This window comes from Camelus dromedarius, chromosome 24 (assembly GCF_036321535.1).
Source record: "Camelus dromedarius isolate mCamDro1 chromosome 24, mCamDro1.pat, whole genome shotgun sequence".
Classification (NCBI taxonomy): Eukaryota; Metazoa; Chordata; class Mammalia; order Artiodactyla; family Camelidae; genus Camelus; species Camelus dromedarius.
In genome coordinates this window covers 15,008,120-15,031,784 of record NC_087459.1, presented here as the reverse complement: position 1 = coordinate 15,031,784, position 23,665 = coordinate 15,008,120, and the positions used below count along the sequence as shown (strand labels likewise).

General features: G+C 45.0%; 1 protein-coding gene across 4 annotated transcripts in view; it reads left to right on the top strand.

The window, feature by feature from the left end:
* SYT17 (synaptotagmin 17) overlaps positions 1–23,665 on the top strand; it is a 94,966-nt gene that overhangs the window by 33,787 nt on the left and 37,514 nt on the right. For all 4 annotated transcript variants that reach the window (XM_064478479.1, XM_064478478.1, XM_064478480.1 and 1 more), the window contains exons 6-7: positions 6,776–6,896; positions 8,465–8,620. In XM_064478479.1, coding sequence (XP_064334549.1) covers positions 6,776–6,896; positions 8,465–8,620 — 277 coding nt within the window. The remainder of the gene's footprint in view (positions 1–6,775; positions 6,897–8,464; positions 8,621–23,665) is intronic.

The following is a 23,665-nucleotide window of genomic DNA, read 5'->3' as shown; positions in this document are numbered from 1 at the left end:
ATTTGATAGGGGTTGCATTAAATCTGTAGATTGCCTTGGGCAGTGTGACCATTTTAACAATATTGATTCTTCCAATCCAAGAGCATGGAATATCTTTCCATTTTTTAAAGTCTTCTTTAATTTCCACGAAAATAATTCTTAACTGTTAATCCCAGAAGTGGTCTCACTTCCCTGCAATATTGTTTCTGAAATATCAAATATCAAATTCTTGCTGAGAAATAGATTTCTCCCTTTTTCATTTGAAGTAGAGGTGGGGGGCATCCCCTGCTTCTCGGGGGCCCAGAGCCACACACCTGTTCTGCCTCAGTGAGAAGCCAGCATTGTCTTTCCTGCTTAAAAAACAAAAACCAAGAATGCACATGAGTTAGGGTAATATTATTTGTGCTTATCCTCACTAATTTATTAATTTTTTGTTTTTTTTCAGGGGGTGTTACTTAGAGTGTGTTTGTTTGTTTGTTTGTTTAATGGAGGTATTGGGGATTGAACCCAGGACCTTGTGAATGCTAAGCACGTGCTGTATCACTGAGCTATACCCTCCCCCACTAATTTATTTTTGAAATCCAAATGGTTAACCCTCTTTGGTTACTTTACTATTAATAGCAAGTTAATTGGGACTTTATGTTATGAAATCAAGAATATTCAGGAACAGGGCAACAAAGGGTGATGAGGCCACCGTGAAGGGTTCCCTCATTCTGTTCCATCTGTATGGAGTGCCCTTCCCGGCTCTATTTGCTGGACAAAATTCTATTTATTTTTCTTTCTTTTTTTCTAGCTTTACTGAGATATAATTGACATAAAACATTGTGTAAGTTTAAGGTGTACAACATGGTGATATATATACACATATATTTTGCAATGATTACCGTGATAAGCTTAATTAACACATCCTACCTATCTTTTAGGGCTTAACTCAAATGCCTCTTCCATGAAGCTTTCCGTGACCATGCCCCTCCCAAGAGTGGGTTGTGCTTCAGTCTGTCTTGCACTAGATCTGGTCCATATGGCTCCTTAATATTTAGGACCTATGATTTTTTTAATTGAGGTGAAATTCACAAAACATCAGCAGTTTAATCATTTGAAAGTACAGTTCAGTGGCATTTAGTACATTCTCAATGTTGTGTAACCATTACCTCTGTCTAATTCCAGAACATTTCCATCACTCCAAAGGAGACCTTGTACCCATCAAACAGTCACTCCCCATTTCCCCCTCCTCCCACATCCCGGCAACCACATTCTGCTTTCTGTCTCTCTGGATTTACCAATTCTGGATATCTCGTAAATGGAATCACACAATATGTGATTTTGTGTCTGGCTTCTTTCACCTGGCATAATGTTTTTGACGTTCATCTGCCCAATAGTGTAGCGTGTATCAGTAGTTCCTTCGTTTTTATGACTGAATAACATTTTTATAATAACATGTTCTATCCATTCATCCATTGAAGGGCATTTGAGCTCTTTTCCGCCCTTTGGCTATTGTGGGTCGTGCAACTGTGAACATCGATGTACGAGTTTCTCTGTTCTCTTGGGTATATACCAAGGAGTGGAGTTGCTGGGTCATAAGGTATCTTTCTGGTTAATCTTCTAAGGAAAGGTCAAAGTGTTAGCCCAGTGACTGCATTATTTTCCATTCCCACCAGCAGTGTATTGAGTTCCATTTTCTCCACATCTGTGCCAATGTTTATTACCTTTTTGTTTTTTTTATAGCCATCCTAGTGAGTCTGAGGCCCTTAGAATTTTGATTTGTTAGTCTATCTTCCCTGCAGATTGGATTGTTGATGGCTGGATGGTGCTTTAATTACCAGGGACGTGGTATATAGGAGTTCATACAGGCCAGAAACTCACACAACATTGTAAACCAACTATAATTCAGTTTTTAAAATTAGTTGAATTTAATTTAAATGAATTAATTTTTTAAAAAAGAGTTAATGCATGGGCTGCACTTGCAGCCTGCCCTGACTTACGATACCCTGAAGATGTCTCTTGGCTTCTCTGAGCCTGAATTCTTTCATCTGTAAGATGGGGCCCTCTAGGGCGATGGAGGGGAAAAAGGAGATTCAGCCTTAGCTTGCTGGGGTCACTGCCTCGCCTCAGGTGACTTCTCAAGAAAGGTTTGCTGTTATTGTCACGATCATGACATTTGGTGCCTAGGACTCAGTAACTGTTGAATAAATGTTTGTTAAATAAATCAACCCTTCGATATTGCTCAATTAGCCCTCTTTTTTATGTCTACCATCTGATCCCCGAATTCCAGACAACTGTCTTGCAAATCGATCACTCCCAAGACAGTGGGATAGAGTGGCTGACTCAGTGGGACAGCTTCCCCGGAAAAAATACCGCAGGAGAACCTTGACTTGCGCATGCGCTCGGGGTGCGGTGGGCGGGTGGGCCGGGGAGGGGGCAACGAGCGAATATCCCACAAAGTGAAGGAAGAATAAAAGCTTTGCTTTTTTTTTTTTTTTTTTGAGTTGAAAAACAACCTTTTTAGAAACAAGTTGACACCAGGAAGTGGCCTTGTTGACAGTGGGTGGCGGGGGCGGCAGTGGGGGGTTATGTTTAGTGGCTCCTGGGAGGGGAGTAGCTCTCCACTCTGGAAAGCTCTTCATACTCTGAAGAGGGCTTCAGGGCCCCTTAGGCGGTGAGAGCCCAGTTGCCTGCCTCTGATCCTCTCTCCTTCCATTTGTGGGATGAGCACCTGGGGTGGGCAGACAGCCACCGGGGCAGCTTCCTCAGGCTCCCATGTACCTTTCCAGAATCCAGCTCTTACCGCCCTCCAGCCACACTGGCCTTCCCTCCGTCCCGGAACACAGCTCTTTTCACTTGCTGTTCCCTCTGCCTGTGTGTCCCCCTCCCCACGTCCTGTGATTCAGACCGCTGTGCACAGAGGCCTTGCCTGACACGTGGTGGCCCCCACATGGCCCCCATCGGTCAACCACTTTTACCCTGCCTAGTGTTTCTTGCTTTCTTATTTAATATTTATTATGTTTTTAAAGGAAATGTTTCTAACAGAGAATAATAAACACCCTTGGACCCATCTCCCACATTTGACAAGAGCTAATATTCTGCCCTATTTGCTTACTTCAGATCCCCCTTTTAATCAATTTTACTGAAGCATAATTTATATACAATAAATATACATTTTAAATAATGTAGTTTGTTGGGTATAGCTCAGTGGTAGAGCACCTGCTTAGCATGCAAGAGGTCCTGGGTTTGATCCCCAGTGCCTCCATTAAAAAATAATAATAATAAAATAAAATGATAAGTAAATAAAACTAATTACCTCCTCCCCCCAAAAAAACAAAACAACAACAACAGAAAAGTAAATATATAGTTTGTTGATTTGGGGGCAAGTGTACCTGTGTAACCACCACCACAATAAAGATGCACAGTATTTCCATCTCCCCAGAAAGGCCCTTCATCTCTCTTACCCTGCTGGAGTTTTCTTCCTGGTACTCAGCATCCTCTAAAATTCCCTCAGTGCTCTGTTTAGTGCTTAGTCTGTTTACTGTCTGTCTCCGCCACCATGAAGGCAGGGGCCGCATCTTGCTCCCCAGTCCAGGCACATAGTAGGCCCACAGTCGATCTATGGCACATAGTAGGCCCACAATGAATCTATGGAAGTCATGATACTGTATTCATTACCCTTGTGGGCACATCCTGATGTGGAGTAAGTTGCTAGAAATGGAAGTTTTGGGTCAGAGGCCATTTACTATTTTTGTTATCACAAAAGAGACCTCTCTGCCCCTTTCTCTTGTCTGTCCGGTGTCTCCCAGCTTCAGCACTGTTGCCAGTTTGGACTGGAGCATCCTTTGGCAGCAGGGAAGGAGCAGTCCTGTGCATTGCAGGATGTTGAACAGCATCCCTGGCCTCCACCCACTAGTTGCCAGTGGCACCCCCCACCCCCACCCCAGCATATCTCCAGACATTGACACATGTCCCCTGGGGGCAGAATTTTCCACAGTTGAGAACCACTGTCTATACGAAGGCTCATTTCTTGCCACCCAAAATTGTTTCTCAACTGAGCCCATCTCTCAACAAACTACCCTTGATGACTAGATTTGTTGAATCTATTTTTTTTTTTACTCTTTTTAAAAAGTTTTTTTATTGAAGTATAGTCAATTTACAATGTTGTGTCAATTTCTCATGTATAGTGTAATAGTTCAGTCATACATATACATACAAATATTCATTTTCATATTCTTTTTCATTGTAAGTTACTACAAGATACTGATTATAGTTCCCTGTGCTGTACAGTAGAAACTTGCTGTTTATCTGTTTTACTCTGTATATGCAGCTCAGCTGACAATGCTACGAGTCCTGATCCCTGTCTCTGTACCTGCATCATGAGATGAGATACTGGTTAGTTTTAGAAGCAGGGACGGCATCGCTCTGACTTACAAAGCTGGGAGGAACAAAGTCCACAGGACAGAACTGGCTTCTCCCTGGCCTGGGCACCAGCAGAGTTCTTAGCCTTCCTTGCCTGGGGACAGATATGTCTGCAGAGTGGTGCTCAGGAGTTGCTGCAGTCTTCCAGGCTTCCAGAACAAAGAGAAGACCGCTAACAACTGTGTGTAAAGGGCTCTGAACGTCTTTGATCACTCAGGAAACTGAGCTGGCCATTCCTTTTTGAAAAACCTGCAAGCTTGTGTGCCCAGAGCAGGACAGCAGGACTGTAAAGGTGGGGATCCCATGACATGCAGAGGCAAGTCCCATCTAAGGGCACTGCACTGTGGCCAGATGTTTCCAGGTGGGAGTGTGGGCCTAGCCTTGCCAGACCTTTCTGTTTTTCAAGAAAAACAAGAAATCCAGATTTCTTTTTTAGTGTGAAAAATCTTGATTCTTGAATTTTATAAAAAGTAGCAAGTAATGATCTGTGTAAATATGATGTGGACCAAACAAAATGCATCTGCAGGCTGCCGTCTGCAGCCTCTTGAATTAATGTGCAAGATTGTTTGTTGTTTGGGGACTAACTCACTCAGTTCAGAAATCTTTTGGATTGGCTCTTCATCCAGTCAGCACATTTTTTTGAGCATCTACTAGGTACCAAGCGTTGTTCTAGAGCTGCCACTTGGCATTATTTTGTTGACATGACTGACATCAAAAGGGGTAGAAATTACAGGTGAGTGGATGAAGGATGGATGGATGGTGGGTGAATGGAGGGTGGATGGATGTGGTGGGTGGATCGAGGATGGATGGATGGTGGCTAGATCAATGGATGGATAGATAGAAGCATCTTATCTTTTAGAGATACAAACTAAAATATTACAGATAAAATAATATGATTTCTCAGAATTACTTCAGAATAATATGGGGAGTTGAATGAGGGTATGGGTAAATCAAGATTGGCCAGGCAGTGATAATTGTTGAAGCTGAGGGATGGTGGCCATGAGGAAGTTCCTTTTCCTCTGCCTTCTTTTGACTATGTTTGGAAATTTCCCATACTAAAAATATTTGCTTTAATGTCCTTATCAGTTAGAAATGCACGCTAAAGGAAATATGGGTAAAATGACACCATGTCTGGGACTTGGTTTAAAATATTCAGCTCAAATTTTTTTTACAAGTCAGAGGATAAATATCCTAAGGTCTGAATGTGTTCCTCCTGACCCCAGATTCACATGTTGGAATCCTAGTGCCCAATGTGATCGTGTTAGAAAGTGGAACCTTTGGGAGGTGATTCGATCATGAAGGTGGAGCCCCCCCATGAATGGGATTAGTACCCTTATTAAAACTCCAGAGAGCTCCCTAGCCCTCTGCTAGGGATACAGTGAGAAGTGTGCGACCCTGAATAGGGCCCTCGTCCAACCATGCAGGCACCCTCGCCTTCCAGCCTCCAGAGCTATGAGAAATAAATCTCTGTTGTTTATAACCTACCTGATCTGTGTGCTGTTTTGTTATTATAGCAGCCGGTACGGACTAAGACAAGACAAAACATCCTCCAGCAAAATGTTGATCATTGACACAAGAGTGACAAATATATGGAGATTGATCAGACTGGCCTATTTACATATGGTTAAAATTTTCTACAATAAAAAAAATTTTTTAAAGGGACAGAGAAGTGGGGGCCTTCTGTTTTCTGGTACTTTAGGAATTATGGAGTCACGCACTCTGTGTGTGTGTGTGTGTGACTTTCCCCCAGGTGTGGTAGTGGGTACTCTTTAACATGGGATGTCAAAAAGTTCAAGCTTGCCTTGGTGGGGCTAGAAGCATGGCCTCTGTCGTGGACTCAACCTGCAGGTTGAGAACAGATTTTTCACCCAGATAGTTGCTCTGCAGGGCAGTCTGCCTCCCAGGTATCCTGCTGGGAGACAGAAGAGGTTAGTGGTCAGAGTATCTGGAATCAGCCTCCCTGGGTCCAAATGCCAGCACTGCCGCTTTCTAGCTGTGTGGCCTTGGACATGTTTCTGAGCTTCTGTTTTTCCTTCTATTAAGTGGAATGCTCACATTTCACAGACTCATTATGAAGACTGAACTGATTATCATATGTAAAGTACTTAGCACAGTATTTGACATGTAGCATTTATTACCATTATTGATGCTTTTGTTACTACTATGTTGTTGCTGCTATTAAACATCCTTAGAGCAGGATGAACTTTCTGAGATAGACGGAAGAAAATAATTGGGGGTAGAGGCTAAATGAAGTCAAAGAAAGAGGCATCCACTGTCAGCTGATCCACCCACAGAAGTCTGTTCGTGAGCTGCTGGAATCAATTTCCTGCATGGTGGATACAAAAGGAATACAAGAAAAATGCAACTTCCTGACCATATCCTTTCTCTGCAGAATGAGGTAGAACTGGGGGAGCTGCTTCTGTCACTGAATTATCTCCCAAGTGCTGGGAGACTGAACGTCGATGTCATTCGAGCCAAGCAACTTCTTCAGACGGATGTGAGCCAAGGTTCAGGTACAGTGCAAGCCCTCCTTCCCCCATTTCTTTAACAGGGCATCTATGTTTGTTTGACACAAGGGACCTGATTTTCTTTTGCTGCATTCTGGATACTACTGAACAATAAGACCCCGTGAGGGTAAAATAGCGTCCAGAATTAGGATGTTAGTTCAAGAGGGAAAGAAACGATCAGATGTCTCTTAGGAGGAGGCAGGTACGTGATGCCATCTCAGTAACCCCATTTGAATGTGGGGTTTAACTGAGACCAGGTGTGATAACTACTGAAATCTAGATCCTCTTTGTACACATGCAGCCCCCTGGGAAGTTGCCTTTTTAGACGCTATGCCTGCATTGGAGACCACATGCTCCAGGGGGCGGTAGCGTGCGTGGACCATGCATTCTAACCTGAGACAGCGGCAGCCACACCCTGAGGTTTTTTCCCCCAACTCATTTCAAATGTACCATAAATCTTTATAAATCCCAGCTCTGAGAAGCCTATTGTATTTAAAGTGTCTACTTCATAGCACACCAATTCAAACATGACTTTTAATGAAATGGAACAGATTACTTTCCATCTGTATGTAGCTTCTCCCATGACAGCAAAGGATATTATCATGAAAGCAGCTATGGTTGCTGGGATCTCTTCAGCTCAGTGGTGGAAATACTGTCTTCTCTAAGTGCAATAAAGTGCAATAGCTAAAATAAATTACTTTTGTTATAAAGTGACAGCTGAATTTAGAAGACAACTTGTATTCTCAAAAACCACATTATAAAAATAGGTTTTTGAAGGGATGGTATTAAGACTGGAGATTTTCAGACTCACCACAATGGGAGAGTCAGTATGATAAAATGATTAAGGATTCCAAAAGCAAACTGCCTAGAACCAAATCCTAGTTCTGCTTATAAATAGTGTGGCCTTGGGGAAGTTACTTAACCTCTATAAGCCTCAATTTCACCATCTGAAAAATTGGGGTGATAACAGTACTCATCTCATTGGGTTGTTTAAACAAATACAAAATTAGATAATGCACATGAATCTCTTTGTAAACTGTAATCTAAGAATGATAGTTGTAATTCTGCTGTCTCTGGGCTGTGGACTCACTGACATGGTAATGGGTTTCTAAGGATAGAAAACCAGGACAGACAGGCCTTGGGTCTGACTCTTCTTCCACCACTTTGCACTAAAGCAAACCATTTCCTATCTTGAGTCCTCAGTTTCTTCATCTGTAAAATGAATGCAATTCCTGATGTATGGGAGGAGCTTGATAAATCTTGGCTAGAGGAAGAGAGAAAGGGATGAGCAGATAAGCAGCTGCATGGGAAAAAGGAGAAATGTATGGATGGGAAAATGGATGAATGAAAGGAGGGGTAGATACTTGGACAGATGAATGGAAAGATGGACGGACTGACAGAAAAATGAAGATTTGAAGAATGGCTAGGTGATTTGGCTGTCAGATAAGATAGAAAGTTGGATGGATGGAAAAATGGATGAGTAAAGGATGGGTAGGAGGTTGGAATGGATGAATGGATGAATGGATTGGATTTCATGATCTCCAACATTCTATGATTCTGTGTCCAATTCTTAGACCCCTTTGTGAAAATCCAACTGGTACATGGACTCAAGCTTGTGAAAACAAAGAAGACATCCTTCTTGAGAGGCACAATTGATCCTTTCTACAATGAATCCTTCAGCTTCAAAGTTCCCCAAGAAGAACTGGAAAATGCCAGCCTCGTGTTTACAGGTAGGTTAGCATTCCAGACATTGATGAACCCCAGGTGAGGCATAATCAGCCTATTGTCCTAGAGGTAGAAGGCATTCAAGAGGGTGATGTTTAAGAACTTCATGTCTGGTATTCAGCTACCTGGGTTTGAATTCACTTATCTTTTGTGGACTTGGACAAGATTCATAGAACTATAAACTATAATCTTTACAAATATAAATTTTGGAGCCAGATTTCCTGGTACTTCTACATAAGTGCTGAAGCCTTGGGCAAGTTACTTAGCCTCTCTGAGCCTCAGTTTCTTCATCTATAAAATATGGGCAATAATAGTATTTGCTTTATAGGTTTGTTGTGAAGGTTAAGTGGCTTACAACTTTTGAGATAATAGTAAGTGCTCACTATGTTAGCTCTGATGATGTGATTCAAGTAGCTTATGGTCTAATAGGGAAACATGAGAAAGTGGGATCACCTAACTCAGAGAGGAGGATTTTGAAAGGCTTCCCAGAGGACATGGTATTTAAGTAGAAGCTTCATGTGCGACACTCTGGTTGAATCTATTATTTCCAATATGTAATTTAATCTACTATTTCTAGGTGTGTTAATTATCTATTGCTGTCAAACAAATCACCCCCAAGTTTAGTGGCCTAAAACAATGAGCATTTATTATCTCATAGTTCCTGTGGGTCAAGAGTCCAGGCATAGCTTTGTTGGGTGCTTTTGGCTGAGATTCTCTGACAAAGTGGCAATCAAGGTATTGCCTGGGACTGTAGTCTCATCTGAAGGCTCAACTGGGAAGAAAGAGAGGGGGAATCTGTTTTCAAGCTCACTGACACAGTTGTTGGCAGGATTCAGTTCCTTGCAAACTATTGGCTGAGGGGGGGGGGGCTCACTTTTTTCCTGGGTGTTATCCCCAATTCCTTTCCACATGGGCTGCTTCACAGCGCAACTCACAACATGGCAGATGGTTTCCACTAGAGTTGGCAAGTGAGGGAGTAAGAGAGGGCAAACAAGATGGAAGCCAGCCTTTTTGTAACCTAGCCTTGGAAATGACATCCTATTGCTTTTGCCATATTCTACTCATTAGAAGCAACTAAGTCCAGCTCACATGCAAGGGGAGAGGATTACCCAAGGGTAGGAATACTGAGAGGTAGGGATCATTGGGAGCCATTTTAGAAGCTGCCTTTCACAACATAGAATTAATAGAGGTAATGGTTATTATTTCCTGTGTCCTCTTCACAGACTTCACCTATATGATTGCTAGTATTCATCATAACCTACCCTGTCAACTCAATATCATCCTCATCAACTTACAGAGATGGGGACTGGGGCTTAAAACATAAGCAGTCCACCCAGGGTCTCAAGCTGGTCGTCAGGATTCAAGCTCTGGTCTTGCTAGCTCCTAAGATCAAGGGATCCACATTTCCTCAAGCACCCAAGTAGTGCTGGCTTTGGGGGTCTGACATCATACTTGAAGGAGTCCTGCTCCAAAATAATTGGAAACCCTCATCTGTTTAGATCTAGTCTACAGTCCTTGGCTGTAGGTCCCCCAAGAAAGCAGGCCATGGCTGAAAATTCTTGCATACAAGTCTTCCTCTGCACAAGCTTATTGCTTCTCATCACCGAGATTGCAAGTGTTCTGTGCTCCAAGACCCCTCTGAGGCAGGCTGGTTCTGGGCTTTCTCAAGTTCTGTCACCCAGAGAGTCTGCATCCTGTGAAGGATGCCTGCCCCAGCAGGTGTAACGCTCCTATCTGATACAGCCTGTCATGGCTTCTGTCCTGATCGAGTTACCAATAGATGAGGGCCCCCCTCTCCACAAGGTTTCAGGTCAAGACAGAAGACAGTAATTCCACTGACTCCTTAGAGGTGGCAAGCAGGCAGTGGAAACAATATTGAACTAAGCCTGGGTCCAAGCATGGAATACCGATTCCTACATCCTTACCGAGAACAAAGGACTTAATGTTGCAGGTTTAGATCAGGAGGGGATTCGGGGTGGGGGGGGGTGCATAGAGAGAGCCCAGATGGAAAGTTCTAACACTTTTATACTTTACTTAAATTTTTTTCTCTTTTTTCTATTTTTATTGAAGTATAGTCAGTTTACAGTGTTGTGTCAATTTCTGGTGTACCGCACAATCCTTCAGTCATATAGGAACATACATATGTTCGTTTTCATATTTTCACCATAGGTTACTACAAGATATTGTATATAGTTCCTTGTGCTATACAATATGAACTTGTTGTTTATTTTATGTATATTAGTTAGTATGTGCAAATCTCGAACTCCCAATTTATCCCTTCCCACCCCCTTCCCTCCCAGTAACTGTAAGTTTGTTTTCTATGTCTGTGAGTCTGTTTCTGTTTTGTAAATAAGTTCATTTGTCTTTTTTTTTCAGATTCCGCATATAAGTGATATCATATGGTATTTTTCTTTCTTTTTCTGGCTTACTTCACTTAGAATGACATTCTCCAGTTCCATCCACATTGCTGCAAATGGCATTATTTTATTCTTTTTTATGGCCGAGTAATATTCCATTGTATAAAAATAACACAACTTTTTTATCCAGTCATCTGTTGATGGATATTTAGATTGTATCCATGTCTTGGCTATTGTAAATAGTGCTGCTATAAACATTAGGGTGCATGTGTCTTTTTGAATTAAGGTTTTCTCTGGATATATGCCCAGGAGTGGGATTGTATATGTTACTTAAAATTTTATGCTAGAAGTAGCACATGCTTGTTGTGAGTGGCACAAGTGAAGGATGTGTATGGAGGGAGAATCAGAAGAGCAGAGGGGTTAAATGCGTATTCTGGGTCCTGACTTTGTGGCCTGGGGCAAGATCTGTGTGCGTTGGTTTTATCATCTATAAAATGGGTATAACCATGGAAGGAGACCTCAAAGGATTGTTAGGTGGATTAAATGAGATCCCTTCATAGTCAGTGCTGAGCATGGTGCCTAGCAGAGAGCAAGCCCTCAGTTAACGGTTAACTATTATTAAAAGGAAATTTTACTCTCTTCCTCACCCCCATTCTAGTCCCTTCTCCCCGAAGTCACCCCTTTTAACATACTGGTGTGTATCACGCCACACTTTTTCCCTTGTTGACACAAACATCATCCACATATGGAAGATTTGGCTCCTTTAAAAAATGATTCATTAATTCAAGAACTGTGTATTAAGCACCTTCACTGTGCCAGACACTGTCTCCAAGTGCTGGGAATGTCATAGTGAATAAAACACAATCCCTGCTCTTGTGGAGGTTTCTGGACCATTCTGCGGACATCACTCTGAAACTTGCTTTTGTTTCAGTAACTGTGAGTGTGTTTAGTTCCTCCAGGTCAATGCCAATAGGCAAGGCTGTAATTTTTTATTTTTAGTAATTGCATCATATACCATCACGTGGTATACTATGATAAAAAGCAGAGGCAGTTCATCCTGGGAGAGCTGAGAGGTGTGTGACAGAGCTGGAGAGTGTGGTAGGATCTCTGGAGGACCCTCCCCAGAAAAATACACAGAAGGACAGAAAATTTTGTATACAGTGCAAAGGTTTTTCGAACCCCTTGAATCCCGTATGAGACCCCCACATGGCAGAAGCTCCAAGCTGGAGCGGGACTCCCAGCCCCACCCCTTGTTCATCTCTCACTTGACCCCCGAACTTCACGGGACAGTCATCAGCTGCGCCCAGCAGACAAGGCCTCCTGTGCTCTCCATTCGTGTGGAAGACCTGATTCTCTCATTTAAAGGTGGGGGTTGTGGGCCCCTAGCTCTGGTTTCTCACCTCAGGTTGAAAGCCCATTGAAAATACTCTTTACGAGAATAAAATAATGCCATTTGCAGCAACATGGATGGACCTAGAGATAGTCATTCTAAGTGAAGCAAGCCAGAAGGAGAAAGAAAAATACCACATGATATCACTCATATGTGGAATCTAAAAAAAAGAAAAAGAAAAAAAGGACACTAGGAACTCATCTACAAAACAGAAATAGACTTGCAGACATAGTAAACAATCTTATGGTTACCAGGGAAAAGGGGTGGGAAGGGATAAGTTTGGGAGTTTGAGATTTACAAATGTTAGCCAGTATATATAAAAATAGATTTTTAAAAAAGTTTCTGCTGTATAGCACAGGGAACTATGTTCAATATCTTGTAATAACCTTTAATGAAAAAGAATATGAAAACGAATATATGTATGTATATGCATGACTGGGACAGTGTGCTGTACACCAGAAATTGACATATTGTAACTGATGGTACTTTAATTAAAAATAAATAAATAATAAAAAAATAAAAAGTACGAAAAGAAAAGAAAAGAAAAGAAAAGAAAAGAAAAGAAAAGAAAAGAAAATATTCTTTATGGAGAAGGAAGGATTGCCCATGCCCCCTTAAGTAACCTGGCTGCACTTTCAAATCGGCTGGGAGCTTTAAAGTGTTGCCAGATCTCCCCTCCAGAGACTCTTGATTCAACTGGACTAGGCTGGGGTCCTGAGCGCTCTGTAAATATCTATATTTTTAAAGCAACCCAGATATTTCTAATATTCAGTCAGGGTTCAGAACCAAAGCTGTGACTGGAAATCCCAGTTGGGGGTGGCATTTTATATAAAGGCCACTGGCTGGAATGATAAAGAATTGTGAATTGAGCTGGTATCTATCCAGGCAAAGCTATGATCCTGCTGAATTCAAATCTGTAAGGTTCTGACTTGCTTTATTTATCAACTAGGGGAAAGAGCTGTCACCTCCAGGCTAAGGATCTGAAACCCAGCCCATTAGCTTGTTTCCAAACACTTCAGAACAAAAAGAAGGTTGATCTGCAATTTAAGCGGTCGCTGAGAATCCTGGTAAAAGCCTGTAATTAGCTGGTGGGCTGGGTTTTCTGAGCAGTTCCGCTCCTGTGTGGGATGAGGGTTCTTCTGCAGTTTTCAGTCAGGTGATTTCTGCAGCTGAAGTTGAAAAGAAAAGAAAGGGGGAAATTGCTTTTCAGCTCCTGAGACAGCAGCATGCGGTCCCGAGGCTTTCCGGAAGGTAAAGTGTAGTTGGCCACTGAGGTGATTGGGCTGTTATTGGAAGTAGGGGGAAAAAGAAATACAGCTCGATAACAGCTCTTTGGAAAATTAAAAATAGAATGCCATATGATCCAGCAAGTCTTCTTCTGGGTATATACCCAAAAGAATTGAAGGCAGAGTAACTTAACGATGAAAAAGAATATGAAAATGAATATATGTATGTTCCTATATGACTGAAGCGTTGTGCTGTACACCAGAAATTGGCACAATGTAAACTGACTATACTTCAATAAAAATATATTAAAATAGAAAAAAAGAGAATTGAAAGCAGGACTCAAACAGACATTTGTACACCTGTGTTCATAGCAGCATTATTCACAACGGCTAAAATGGGGAAGCCACCCAGGTGTCTGTGGATGGATAAATGGATAAATAAAACGTGGTGTATACATATAGAGGAATGTTCTTTAGCTTTCAAAGGAAGGAATTTGTGACATGGATGAACCTAGAGGGCCTTATGCTAAGTATTAAGCAAGATATAAAAGGACAAATACTGTGTCATTCCATTTATATGAGGTACTTAGAATAGTCAAATCGATAGAGACAGAAAGTAGAGTAATGGGGTGGGGAGAATAGGGGTTCTTGTTTAATGAGTTCAGAGCTTTAGTTTGGGAAGATGAAAGATTCTGGAGATGGATGGTGGTGATGACTTCACGATGTGAATTGTCTTAATTGTTGTGGACACAGGGGGGTGGCCGGTCAGTGAGCCAGTGACACGCAGGTTGGTGAAAGAATTTACCAGAGGTTAAGGGTAAGGATAGAAAGGAGTTTATTTTAGACAACAGCGGGTCACACAGGCGAGGGGTGCCTGTGTGAGCACCGAGGGCCGCTTGTGGGGAGATCTTTTATAAGGTAGGGTCACCAGTTGCCTGATCGGCTTGTGCACACGTCTCTGATTAGTTGTAGGTGAGGTCAGAGGTTTAGGGTCCATGAAGGGCAGTGGGGTTTGACTCTGATAAAGTAGGCATTACCCGGGGCTATTGGTCTGTTAGGGAACCAAACCCAGCAAAGAATGTCAGACATCTGACAGCCCAGGAATGGGGGGTCGTCGGACTCTGAAGGACATCAATGGGCCCAACATCAATGCCTCAGACTTTAGCAGACCTAGGCATCCCACGGGGTTTGGTTAAAATGCAGATTCTGACGCAGTCTGGAGTGGGCCCTGGGGCTCTGCATTTCTAGCAGCGCCCAGGTAACGCCGATGCTGCAGGTCTGCAGACCGCGCTTTGGGGAGCAGATACATAGAAGACCCAGGAAGTGCATCAGGGTGAGCGACAGTGTCTTTCTGCCTATGTTAGAATCCAACTCTCCGGCAGTGACCCTCATCTCTGCACGTCGTCAGATGTCCTAACTGCATCTTACGTTGGTGTTATGTCGGGACTGTTTAAAATCCTGATGCCCAGGCTCTGGCCCAGAGCAACTGAATTGGCCAGGGCATCTGTATCTGTGGAGGGGGCGGGGAGCTGTATTTCTCAAAGCTCCCCAGGTGGTTCTCTGCACAGCCTGGATTGGCAAGCGTTTGCCTGTACTGTTCTGCCTCCCCCCTCCCCACCCCGCTGTCTGCTTGGAGGCTTCCCAGGCCCCTCTGTGAGAATGAGTTCCAAGGCACCTGGTCTGTTTTCCATAATTGCTTGGCTTTCTGCAGCTGTAGCATCAAATTGGTTAATTGAATCTGCTGGTGAGAGAGATGGGGAGGCGTAGAGGAGAATGAGATGGGAGGTCTGGAACCCAGGGCTGCCACCCTCTTGCCTGGAAAGACCTCAGGGTTGAGTGGGCACCAGGGGACATGCTGGAAGAGTGTCTGGGTTTGGGAAGCGGGGCGGTGTGGAGAAGCTGAGGGTTTCCAGCAGAGGAGAGAAGGGCAATCCCGTCTGAGAGGGGCATAGCCTTCTGCGAGAGCCAGAAACTCCACTGAGATCAAGATGCTGTGGGTTTGTTCTGGGGCACAGATGTTCCCCAGCATCTGGCCTCAGCCCACCACTATGCCCCACCTCCTCTCTGTAGCCTCCCCGCAGCCTCTGACTTTTCCCCTCCCAGCCCGACTCACTGGGCACCAGGCCCAGCTCTGCCTCCTAGAGATGGGTGCATGGGCCATTCAGAGCATGGATTGAAGGGAGATATAATTTGGTTCAAATGTCACCTTTACCACTGAGCAAGTATGTGTGATCGTGGGCAGTTGATACCCCTCTTCTGAATCTCTGTTTCTTCCTCTGTTATAACCTTCTAGTCTCAATACGTCAGTCGTAAAAAACTTAAGACAATGCCTTGTAATATAGTTAGTGCTCAATAAATACCAGGTATGATGGTGGTGGTGGTGGTGATGGAGATGGTGAGATGGATGGACCCCGCCATCAAGGAGTGGAATTACCCAGACTTGGGTTTGAATCTTGGCCCCACTCTTCATCCGCTGTGTGTGACTTCAAGCAAATGAGTCCAGCTGTCTGAGTCCCAACTCTCTCTTGTGTAAAATGTAACAGATCGTTCCTCTCATCCAAATCAGCCTGTAGACCTGTCCATCCCAGAAGTGACTCTTTGGAAATTCATGCCTGCTGTTGTAATAATTGCAGTGTGTGTGTGAGAGTGGAAACGCTGGCGCTTTTGAGGTTGTCTCCCCAGCCTCTGTCTCCCTCACCTAGTCACCATCACCCCTAAGCTGCCAGCTGGTACAGCGTCCAGGAGCCAAGGATTGACACAAAGCTGTGCCGACTCAGCCACACAACCAGGCTGGTTTGTGCTGCCTTCAGTGCCCTGGGGTTGGCAGTGTGTGAGGAGCTGGCAGTAGGCACTTGGCCCCAGACCCCGTCATGGGAAGTGGGAGGCAGAGTGGAAAGATTGAAGCCTCCACTTTCTAGCCAAAGGGCCTTGAAAGTGGGCCCCCGGGAGGAGCCAGAGTGAGAAAGATTACAGAGAGGGATCAGTTCCAGAAGGGATCCCACAAGCTTATGTATGAACTCCTGAGCTCATCCCCGGGCTGCACGTGAGTCGAGATGACCCTAAACAGTGTATCAGAAGGGGTTGGGGAGGGGATAGCTCAGTGGCAGAGTGCATGCTTAGCATGCATGAGGTCCTGGGTTCAATCCCCAGTACCTCCATTAAAAAAAAAAAAGTAAATAAATAAACCTAATTATCTCCCCTCTTCAAAAATAATTAAAATTAAAACAAAAACAGTGTATCGGAGACTTTGAGAACTGAACCACAGGGTAGACCACCGCCCAGGTCCCAGGCTAGCCCCTGGGGGACACACATGAGGGACAGATAGGAATAGCATTGCAGAGGCTTTGAAAACTGACCTGGCATTGGAATAACAGCACATGATGCCAGGTTAGAACTTGTGGTCTGAATCTAATCTGTAATCGGTTGCCCGCTACAATTTGAAAAATCAACATATTCAATAGAATTTAAATAATACCTGGAATCTCATAATATAATATTCAAAATGTCCAGGATACAACCCCAAATTACCTGAATTATGAAGAACCAACAAAATCTGGAAAGTTCTTAGAGAAAATATAATGAGCAGACACCAACCACAAGATGACCCAGATACTGGAATTACTGGAATTATCAGACAAAGATACTAATGTAGCTCCTATAACCATGCTCCAGGGAGTAAGGGTGAACCCTCTAGAAAAGAATGATAAGATAGAGATCGGCAGATAACAGGTATAGAAGATAGAAAAAAAGAACTAAATGGAAATGTTAGAACTGAAAAATGTAATAACTGAAAGAAGATATTCACTAGATGAACTCAATAGCCAAATGGAGGTGACAGAGGAAAGTGAACTTGAAAAGAGATCAAGAGAAATTAGGCAATCTGAACAATGGAGAATAAAAAGATTTGGAGAAAAGAGGAACAGAAGGGGGAAAAAAAACAGACCTATGGGAAAATATTTTAAAAATCTGGTTTTTCTATCACATGAATCCCAGAAGGAGAGAGGGGTGGGGAGCATTGGGATGGGGTTGGGTGACTTACCCCCCAGAAGACGTGAGTTCCTTACCAGGGGTAAGACCCCAGCTCAGCAGAACCACTACCATCCTTTTCTTCCCAGAAAAGCATCAGCAAGTCATGAGGAGATGGTATTGGTCTGTGGTCAGAGTCAGCCAGACTTGGCTCTGTGTGACTGTGGGCAAGTTGCTTTGCCTCTCTGAACCTCAGTTTCCATGTCTGAACAGTAGGGGTAATAGTACTTGTAGTTACCATGTACTCATTATCTTATTTAATCTTTCCGCAAACGTATAAGGTATAATCTCTGTGGCCATTTTTCAGTTGGGGAAAGATGAAGCTCAGGGAAGGGAAGTGTGATGATCTGTGTCCACTGAGAGATCATCCCCTCAAGCCTGTCCTCACTGCGGATGCCAGCCTCAAGCTCAGGGGTCCCCAGGACCACCCTCACGTCAGGCCAATTAGCTACAAATTCAGGGATCCCTGTGACCACCCTCAGGGTCAGTGATTTACCAGGAAGACTCACAGAACTCAGTAAAGCACGACTTGTGACTACAGTTTGGCGATAGTGAAAGGATGCAGATTAAAGTCAGCCCAGGGTCCAGAAGGGTCCAGTCATCTCCGCACGGAGTCATGGGCAGTGGTACCTCCTCCTGGTCACTCAGAGTGACAATGTGCACAGACTGTTGCCAGCCAGGGAAGCTTACTGAGACTTTGGTGTCCAGAGTTTTGGCTGGGGCTTGACCACATCCTGTCCAGTGACTGACCTTTAGTCTCCAGCACCTCCTGGAGATCCTGCTAATGCCTTTAGTCATCAGTTTCTCCAGGGGTCTGAGCCGAAAGCTCCCATCATAAATCACCTAGTGAGAGAATCCCATGGCCAGAGCTCCCAGGCAAACAAAGGCACTCCTGCAGGACATTCCAGGGGCCCGGAGATCACCACCCAGGGGCCAAGGGCAGACCGCAGACCTCTCTTTGGGTAGGTGAATTCTTCACTGCACAGTAAGTAGTCACTTGTTTCAAGTCACCCAGCTGGTGAGTGGTTGAGCCAGGCTTCCCACTCAGTCTGATTGGTTCCAGAGCCTTCCTCACTGTTAACCATCCACTTGACATGTGTATGAGTCACCCGGGGACCTTGTTAAAGTGCAGGTTCTGAATCCATAAGTCTGAGATGGGACCTGAATATCTTTATTTACAGTAAGTTCTGGATGACACCAGTGCTGGTGTGAGGGCCGCACTTTGAATAGCAGGAACACCCTTCCTGTCTTCTCCCCCATTACCAGTTACCCTAAAACATCTCGATCAGGGAAGGCAATGTGAGTTTGGAGAAGCAGCAGAGGGCAGCCCAAGTAGAGACCGTAGGATAAGAAGCTTGCAATTTTTTCTAAGTGCGTTGAGAAGCCTTTGGAAAGTGTTGACCAGGAAGTGGTAGGATCTGGATAATGTTTTAAAATAGCATTCCAGCTGTAGAGTGGAGAATGGTTTGTAGGAGAGCAAGATGGGGAGTCAGGAGACCATCTGTGAGGCTGTGGGGCTGGTCCAGGGGAGGGGTGATGGTGACTTGGACCAGGGAGACCATCTGTGAGGCTATGGGGCTGGTCCAGGGGAGGGGTGATGGTGACTTGGCAGAAAGGTTTCAGAGAACTAACTCGGTGGGATATAATTATGTAGGCAGAGTCACTGGAATGTGCTGGTGGATTAGATGTAAAGGACCATTGGCTATATTGGCAAGTTACTCTTCTGAACCCGGATTTACTTATGTGTAGACCTCAGTTGCCACCTCACAGAGTATTGTGGGGACAGAAGGAAATGATGACTGGCATCTGCCAGTCAGCTGTAAGATGCTTAGCACAATGCTTGGTGAGGGCTCGGTGGATTGTGGCCTTGACCCTGGATGTGGGCAGAGGCAGAACTCCAGCCAAGTGGTCAGGAGATGGAAGCGGAGACGCGTCACCCCGGAGCGCTCCGGGCAGAGCGCGGAGCCTGCAGCGGCACCCCCGCCCCAGCCTCTTCTCCGGAGAGCTCCACGAGGCTGCCAAAGCCCATCCAGGCGGTAAAACTTGGCTGGATCCTCGCCGTTCATTTTGGGTTCCAGTGGCAGCCTTTGAAGACCAGGCCAGCTGCCAGGGTTCCTGGGGATATTTATTTCATATGCGTGGCTGTTTAATGATTTTGATGCCTTTGGATGGAGCCTAGTTCCAGGCAAATCCCCACGGGGGAGAACATCAGGGGACGGGGAATTTATCCAGCCATAGATGTCCTTGCAGGGTTGGAGTGAGATGGAGTGAGAAGGGGGAGCCAGCAGAGGCCAGGTTCAGCCTCGCCTTGTGCCTCAGTGCCAGCTAGAAGCTGTCAGGCTTGGCAGCCAAGGCCAGTGCCTGGGTAGGGGCGGGATGAAGGTTGGTGCATGGAATAAAATCAGAACTTGAAAGTATCCTTTCCAGACGTCCCTTCTGTCCATTGCCTCATCCTGACTCCACCAATCCAGAGCTGCCAGTCAGCTGGAGAAGGCTTAACCTTTAAAATGCCAGGACCTGCAGGGCACAAGCTGTAATGTCACCTGTCTCTCTGTATTTCAAGGAAACATTTTGCTGTGGTGAGAAAAGCTCTGGCTTAGAAATCAGAAAACCAGATTCTAGGGCTTGGTTGCTGTTTCATCCGGTGCAAGAATTCTGAATATCTTTGAACCTTCATTCTCCGTCTTTCAGATGCGTATAGAATGTACCTTGGGGTTGTTCATTTCACCCCCAACTAGTTTCTTGTTTAAAATTTTTTTCCCAGTTTTATTGAGAAGTAATTGACATACATCACTGTGTAAGTTTAAGGTGCACAGCATGATGGTTTGATATACATATATTGTGAAATGATTACCACAGTAGGTTTATTGAACATCTATTATCTCATATAGAGACAGTAAAAAGGAAAGAAAACTTCTCTTTGTGATGAGAACTCTTAGGATCTGCTCTCTTAACAACTCTCCTGTGTATCATACTGTGTGTTAACTAAAGTCATCACGTTGTGCATGACATCCCGACAGGTTGCGCATGACATCGTTTATCTTACAGTTGGAAGTTGGTACGTTTTGACCTCCTTCTTCCAATTCCCCCTCCCCTCCCCCACCCCGTTCATTCAGTTTTGAACAATAATAATAGCAAATACAGGTACAGCACCTCCTACATGCTGGAAACCGCTCCAGCTGTTTTCAACGTGAATTAACTTCTTTAATCCTCATAGCAACAGTGTGAGGTAGGGATGGGCATTTCCATGAGGCGTGAGGAAACTGCGGCAGCAAGAGGTTGGTGAGTAGCTGGCCCAAGATCTTGAAGCCAGGATGCAGAGTCGGGTCGTGTGGATCCAGAATCTGGGCTCGCAGGCACCGGGTTACACAGCCTCAAATATTTATCGAGCCCCTCCTATGTGGAGGTGCTGTGCTAGTTGCTAGAGAAATAGCAGAGAGACAGAAGTGACCCATCCTTTCATGATGCTGGCATTCTAGCTGGGATGAGACAAACAGGAGATAAATAAACCCCTAGAGGGCAGGAGAGGAAGGTGACAGAGGGCCCAGGGCGCTGCTTTAAACCAGGTAATGGAAGCTGAGAAAGGACCAGCTGTCCCAGGATGGGAGAGAGGGACATTCTAGGCGGAGGAAGCGCCAGTGCCAAGGCCTTGGAGGTAAGAAGCAGCTTGTTTTCTTCAGAGAGAATAAAAAAGGTAAAGTGACCAGAGCGCAGTTAGTGAGGGGAGTGAGTGATGCAGTGAGGTCAGAGCGATAAGCGGGGACTGTGGTGAGGAGCTCAGATGAGGGATAAATTGGGAGTTTGGGATTAGCAAGTACAAACTACTAGGTACAGAATAGATAAACGACAAGGTCCTACTATAGAGCATAAGGAACTATATTCAGTGGCTTGTAGTAACCTCTGATGAAAACGAATATATATTTATATATGTGAATAACTGAATCACTATGCTGTACACCAGAAACTAATACAACGTTGTAAACTAACTATACGTCAATTTAAAAAAAATTTTTTTTAGTATTTATTGAGCACCTACTGTGTGTACCATGTGACTGTTCGGCACTCGGGAGACAGAAGTGAATGAGACAGGCGCCTGCCTTCACGAAGGATGGGTGAGGTGACATGAGTACAGGGGTGCTTAGCACACAGCGGATGCTCTGTGGGTGTAATTTTCTCTTTCCCTGTTTGTAAGTTGACATGAACACGGCTTCCCTGTGTTTCTGCCTAACTCTCACCCCCGCATTAAAGCAGGACAGAATGTAGTGGGCTTATAATGGCAATTATTTCTAGAGATGGCCCTTGGAAAGGGCATCGTTTACCAGAAAAAAACACAAAGCAAACAGGTGGGTGAAGAATGAGCAGAGTGGGCGGAAGGGCTCAGCCTTCCTTCTGTCTTCAGGAGCAGGTGCCCGCACTGGCCAGGGAGGGAGAGGCTTTGCACTTAACTCTCAGCTGCTCCCTTTAGGACCCTGAGTTACAGGCCCAGGAAGGGTGTCCACTGGCTTGGTACCAAAGTTCCCATTATGTGTCTGCTTTCAGATGTTATTCCACTTAATTCTACCAGGACTGGAGAAGCAGAGGAGAGGCAGCCTGTGGATGATTTGCAAGCAGGGTCCTCTTGCATCCTTGTTCAGGGTCACCCTGGGCTCTTTGGTACAGAGGGACCAAGACACTTAAGAGATGCCTGGACAGCCTGTGATAAAGTGAGGGTCCTTGGCCTCATTACGAGACCTGTCCCTAAAATCCAGTGTGTCCATTTGAGGTTGGGGGCAAATCATTCTTCTCCAGGTTATTGAATGTGACTTGGGAAAGAATTCACAGAAGGGCTAAGGAGAGAGGCAGGAACTCAGTCATAGCTCTTCCTCCCACTGGTCATCATAGGCAGCCTTGATCCAGGCTTACCTTGTCCCAGGCATGGTCCCAAGTGCTGTCTCAGTTGATCCTCCCAACAACCCAATGAGAAAAGGTACTCGTATGATCCCCACTTTACAGAGGAGGAAACTGAAGTTCAGAGAGCTCAGGTGATCTGCTAAGAAGCAACTGTATTAGTTCAGGTAAGGCTGGCAGCCGTAATAGATCAGCCCCTGAGTTTCTGTGGTTTATCACAACAGAAGCTTATTTCTTGCTCGCACACTGGCCCTTTGTAGACCTCCTCCCGGGTGGCCTTCCACGTGATGATTCTGTGACCCAGGCCCCTTCCATCTTGTGGCTCTGCCATCTTCTCAGGCTTGGAGAGTTTCATCTCAAGCTGGCGGATAGGGGAGAGAGAGAGGGAGCTGAGCATTGCGTGGGAGGTTTTTATGGGGCAGGCCTGCAAGCTGTGACTATCACTTCACAGACTCCCTGCAGAGGAGGATGGGACATGGAGTCCAGCGGCTTGTCCAGGAAGGAAAGGCTTTGGTTGGTGACTGTACAGCTGTCTCTGCCCCAGGTGCCCAAGCCAGCAAACGAAAGAGCCAGCCTGGTCCCTGAACCAGCTTGCTCCACCGCCTCCATGAGCACCCCTTACCTCCAAGTTCATGATCAGTGTCAGCATGGGGGTTCCCACACCACCAAGTCCCAGGCTCAGGGCATTCAGCCTCACAAGAGCAATCTTTGCAGGGAATTCACCAGATACCTTTTGGCTGGCAAGCCCCGGGCATCTGCTGACATAGGAAGCAGTTAGACCAGCGGTTCTCTGCTGGGCTGATGTTGTCATCTGGTGAACATCTGGAGGCATTTTTGGTTGTCATAACTCAGGGGAACTATTGGCATCTGGTGGGTAGAGGCCAGGGATGCTGCTAACCCCCTTACAGGGCACAGGACAGCCCCCCACAGGGAAAACGTCAGGGGTGCTGAGGTTGGGACCCCCTGAGCTAGAACAGCGGCTCCGCTGGTCTCCTTGGGGACTGTGGGGCGGGGTGGCGACCTCTGCCTGCAGCTGTGAAAGGCGGGTTGGCATGGGCTCGGGACCAGTCTGCTCCTGTTACGCACCTGTTTGGGGGTTGTTTGTTCTCTCTGTGGCATTTTTAAAAAAACGTTTTTGGGGGAGGAGGTAATTAGGTTTTATTT